Raw genomic sequence first — 4,140 nt, forward strand, 5'->3', positions numbered from 1 at the left:
ATGCTCAGCCCAATCTCCATCCATAGCAGCGGGACTCATCCCCGCCACAGGTGAGGTTGGAGAATCCCGGCCGAAGTGGAGGTTGGGAAAAGTTGGGATTGGGTTAACTGTATTAAGGAAAGAACTGTGATGTATATTCAGTTCGCAGTGCAGAAGGAGGCCATTTGGCCCATCGAGTCTGCACCAACCCTCCAATAAAGCATCTTACCCAGGATCTATCCCTGTAACCCCATATATTTAGCCCCAGTAATCCCCTTAATCTACACATCTTGGGGCAGTAAGGGGCAATTCAGCATGGTCAATCCCCCACCTAACCTGAACGTCTTTGGATAGCGGGAGGAAATCAGAGCAGCTGAAGGAAACACACGCAGATACAGGAAGAGCGTGCAAACCGCACACAATCAATCAAGCCCAGGTCCCTGGAGCTATGAGGCAGCAGTGCTAACCACTGTGCCACCATGTTGCCCTCTGATCGAAATTGTTAGTGGGGCTTTTAGCAGTGCTTTCATACCTTAATGTTATTTTGAGTTGGGGCACTGTAATCTGACAGTAGTTTTTTTATTCTGAAAACTCAGAAACTCTCGTTTCAAAATGTGTCCAGAAAACCCATCATGACATGGGCGTGTGTCCTTAGCATTACTCACGAGTTTTTCTTGATCCTCCACTGCTACCGAAAAAAAGGAAAATTTGCCTCACACTTTTTCTTGAATTGTTCACTAACATTACATCCCCTCATTATTTTAGTTTAATTTTAAGTGGCGCAAAGAAAACTCTTCTTGGTATTAGGAGTGGCAGTGGATATTATCCATTGTCAGTCAGCTGTGGAGAAAGAGAGGAATGGATAATTATTCCAGCGTAGCCACCAGGCTGTGCTATTTTGGGAACCTAATCTCGCTTCAACATTGTGTCTTACCTCACGACAGATGAATGCCAGTGACGTCAGCCAGCCTGTGATGTCCTTCATGGTTGAATGACATGCGGCACTGACCACTCTCATGAATTTGTAATGATGGCTTCGGCAAGAAGCTGGAGAGCTGCCAATGCCATCCCAAAGAAACTTCGAAAGAGGAGGCAAGAAGGAAGAGGGATTGGATAAGGAAAAACCGAACATTAAGGTGATGTGGCACAAATCGATTTTGTGAATTTGTAGACGATAAGAAGTCTTTCCAAGCTGCCCGGGTGTGAACGCGTGGGCTATTTAATTGCTTGATTAAGATCATCCATTCATCGGGTGTCACTGTGATCATTAAGTGAGATTTGATGTTCAGCACCTGTTATTATTTAGCAGCTGAGCAAAAGGAAGAGTAAACACACTCTGCTGTGTGACCACACTAAAGTATAATGTAAACGTTGTCTTGTCTAACATGTCTAATTTTGAGGCCAAACTATTTAAGTCCAGTTATTCTTTAATGGCGATTTAATTGAAGTCACTGTCATGTTGTGAATAGGTTTTACCGGCTGAATTTAAAGCTTAAGTTTATTTATTAGTGTTGCAAGTGGGCTTACATTAATGTTGCAATGAAGATATTCTGAAAATCCCCTAGTCACTACATTCTGTTTGGGATACACTGAGGGAGAATTTAGCATAGCCAATGCACCTAACTAGTACATCTTCAGACTGCGGGAGGAAACTGGAGCATCCCTCCCTCAATCTGGCACACATATAATTCTCTAAATGTGCACACCTTTATTGTGGAGTCCTAGAGGCGTAGGCAAAAGTCATAGGTAGAAGGATTGGAATGAGGCGTTCACTGAATGTTAAAATGGCGGCGCGGGCTTGTTGGGCCGAAGGGCCTGTTTCCTGTGCTGTGTTGTTCTTTGTTCATCTGGAGCAAACCCACGCTTACACGGGGAGAAACTTTGTACAGGCAGTGACCCAAGCTGGGAATCGAACACAGGTCCCTGGCACTGTGAGGCAGCAGTGCTTACCACTGTGCCCCCCAGGACAGGATCAATGATTGCTGTCATTTTTCACCCCTTTGACCCGTTTTCCAATTAGCAAAACGTTTACATTTTTGAAAATGCTGTGAAATAAACGTTAAAAAAATCTTGAATTTTTGTAATGCCTCACACAGCTTCCAGGCAGTCTGGACACTCAGGAAGCACGCTTTAGACCTGGTATGGAGTAGGAACATTGTCCTAAAGGGGCCCAGGAGATTTCTTTTCCATTGGTGTGATTTGGAAAGTGGGGTTTTGAATACAAGTCGGGTTCATTGCCGATGGAATGTGTGCGAAGGCTGCTGGGGATGGAGACAAGCCGGACAGAAATTTACTTTAAGTTTACTTGTTAGTGTCAGGAGTAGACGAGGAAGTTACTGTGCATATCCCCGAGTCACCACACTCCAGTGCCTGTTCGGGTACACTGAGGGAGAATTCAGCATGGCCAATGCACCTAACCAGCATGCCCTTTGGACTGTGGGAGGGAACCAAAGCATTCGGAAGAAACCCACTCAGACACGGGGAGAACATGCAGACTCCTCACTGACAGTGACCCAAACAGAGAATTGAATTTGTGTCCATGGTGCAGTGAGGCAGCAGTGCTAACCACTGTGCTACAATGGCCGACTCTGTGCTCTGGTACTTGGTTCAATTTTCAAAATATTAATAAAGCAAAAACAGGGTTAGACAGGGTAGGTTCAGAAAGAATGTTCCCAATGGTGGGGCGTCCAGAACTAGGGGACAAGGGGAAAGCCTTTTAGAACTGAGGTGAAGAGAAATTTCTTAACTCAGAGAGTTGTGAATATATAGAATTCATTTCCACAAAAGTAGTTGTCTGATTTTGAGACAAAATTAGGTATAGCTCTTGGAGCTAAAGGGATCAAGGGATATGAAGGGAAGGGGGATCAGGATATTGGATTTGATGATCAGCTCTGATCAACATAAATGGTGGAGCAGCCTCGAAGGGCCAAATGGCCTACACTTGCTTCTGTTTCTATGTTTCTATGTTAACCCTTGCCACCTGCGCTGCTCTACTCAGCCCCATGTCCCCCTCATACCTTCTATACCAACCTATACCTCTACCCACCACAATCCAAGCTGATAGGATAGATTGGCCACGTCCTGTGTTGGGCTTGATCTACATGATCCAAGTTGACTGGAGCAGGCACCGCACGTTCTCCAAGGCTTGATCTAATTTGCATCTTAGCCAAAAGGCTGAGATACCACTTTAAAAAAAATGCTTCAAATGAAGCCTCAGTGTCGGTCCGCCTTGTTGTCCAACAAGGGGCATACATGCAGTGGGTCGTGCGAGGGCTGCTCTTGGATGTTGCTTCGAGAGTTGCCTAGTGCTTCACGTCGTTAGTGTACGCTCAAACTGGACCATCTGATGGGCAACACGACAGCTCAGTGGCTATCACTGTTTGCTGTGCAGATACATGGATTTGGGCCGGTGTCTGTGGGAGTTTGCACATTCTCCCCGTGCTTGCGTGGGTTTTCTCCGGGTGCTCCGGTTTCCTCCCACACCCCAAAAACGTGCTCTTAGGCTGATTGGTGTTAACAAATTGTCCTTAAATTAGGCGTCCCTGAATCTGGTTATAATTCCTTTATTGTGGAGTCCAATAGGCGCAGACAAAGGTCATAGGTAGAAGAGGGCGCTCACAGTGTTAAAATGGCGGCGTGGGCCTGTTGGGCCGAAGGGCCTGTTTCCTGTGCTGTGTTGTTCTTTGTTCTTTGTAACCTCATGACTTCAACCAAATGCAGGTTGCCAAAGCAACGTTTGATTTTAGCCAAAAGGCCTACTTGTGACACTAATTTTTATTTTTGGATGATAAATCAACTTAAATCTTAAATGTAACTTAGATTGACCTGACGCAAAGGCCAGGGTGGTCCAAGGAAGGACTGAATGCGCCCATTGTGTTGTGCTCGACCTGCTGAGTCTTTCCAGTGTCATAATGTTGCTATTGCTTACTATATTAGTGCTGAGATAATTATTTGATTCTATATGCTTGGAGTCCCACAGAAAGCGTTTGAGAGAACTCTTGCACGTTCTTGCTCTTAGTTCTTATCCAACTTGTTAAAATTATATTTTTCTTATCCAATGACTTCATCAGGCTCCTTGATGTCACAAAAGCTCTTGATGTCAGATTAACACAGGGAAGGAAACAGAAATTCGATCCAGCAGAGGAGACTTGGCAAGAGGAT

The 4,140-nt window shown here is 45.1% G+C and overlaps 1 protein-coding gene across 1 annotated transcript in view; it reads right to left on the reverse strand.

The window, feature by feature from the left end:
* Window positions 1-964, reverse strand: part of LOC145342477 (cytokine receptor common subunit gamma-like) — a 37,960-nt gene extending 36,996 nt beyond the window's left edge. Inside the window, exon 1 of the mRNA XM_080188040.1 lies at window positions 914-964. Coding sequence (XP_080044166.1) covers window positions 914-964 — 51 coding nt within the window. The remainder of the gene's footprint in view (window positions 1-913) is intronic.
* Between the last annotated feature and the right edge of the window lie 3,176 nt (window positions 965-4,140).

The sequence above is a fragment of the Carcharhinus amblyrhynchos genome, chromosome 4, assembly GCF_965287045.1.
Source record: "Carcharhinus amblyrhynchos chromosome 4, sCarAmb.v2.hapA, whole genome shotgun sequence".
Lineage (NCBI taxonomy): Eukaryota > Metazoa > Chordata > Chondrichthyes > Carcharhiniformes > Carcharhinidae > Carcharhinus > Carcharhinus amblyrhynchos.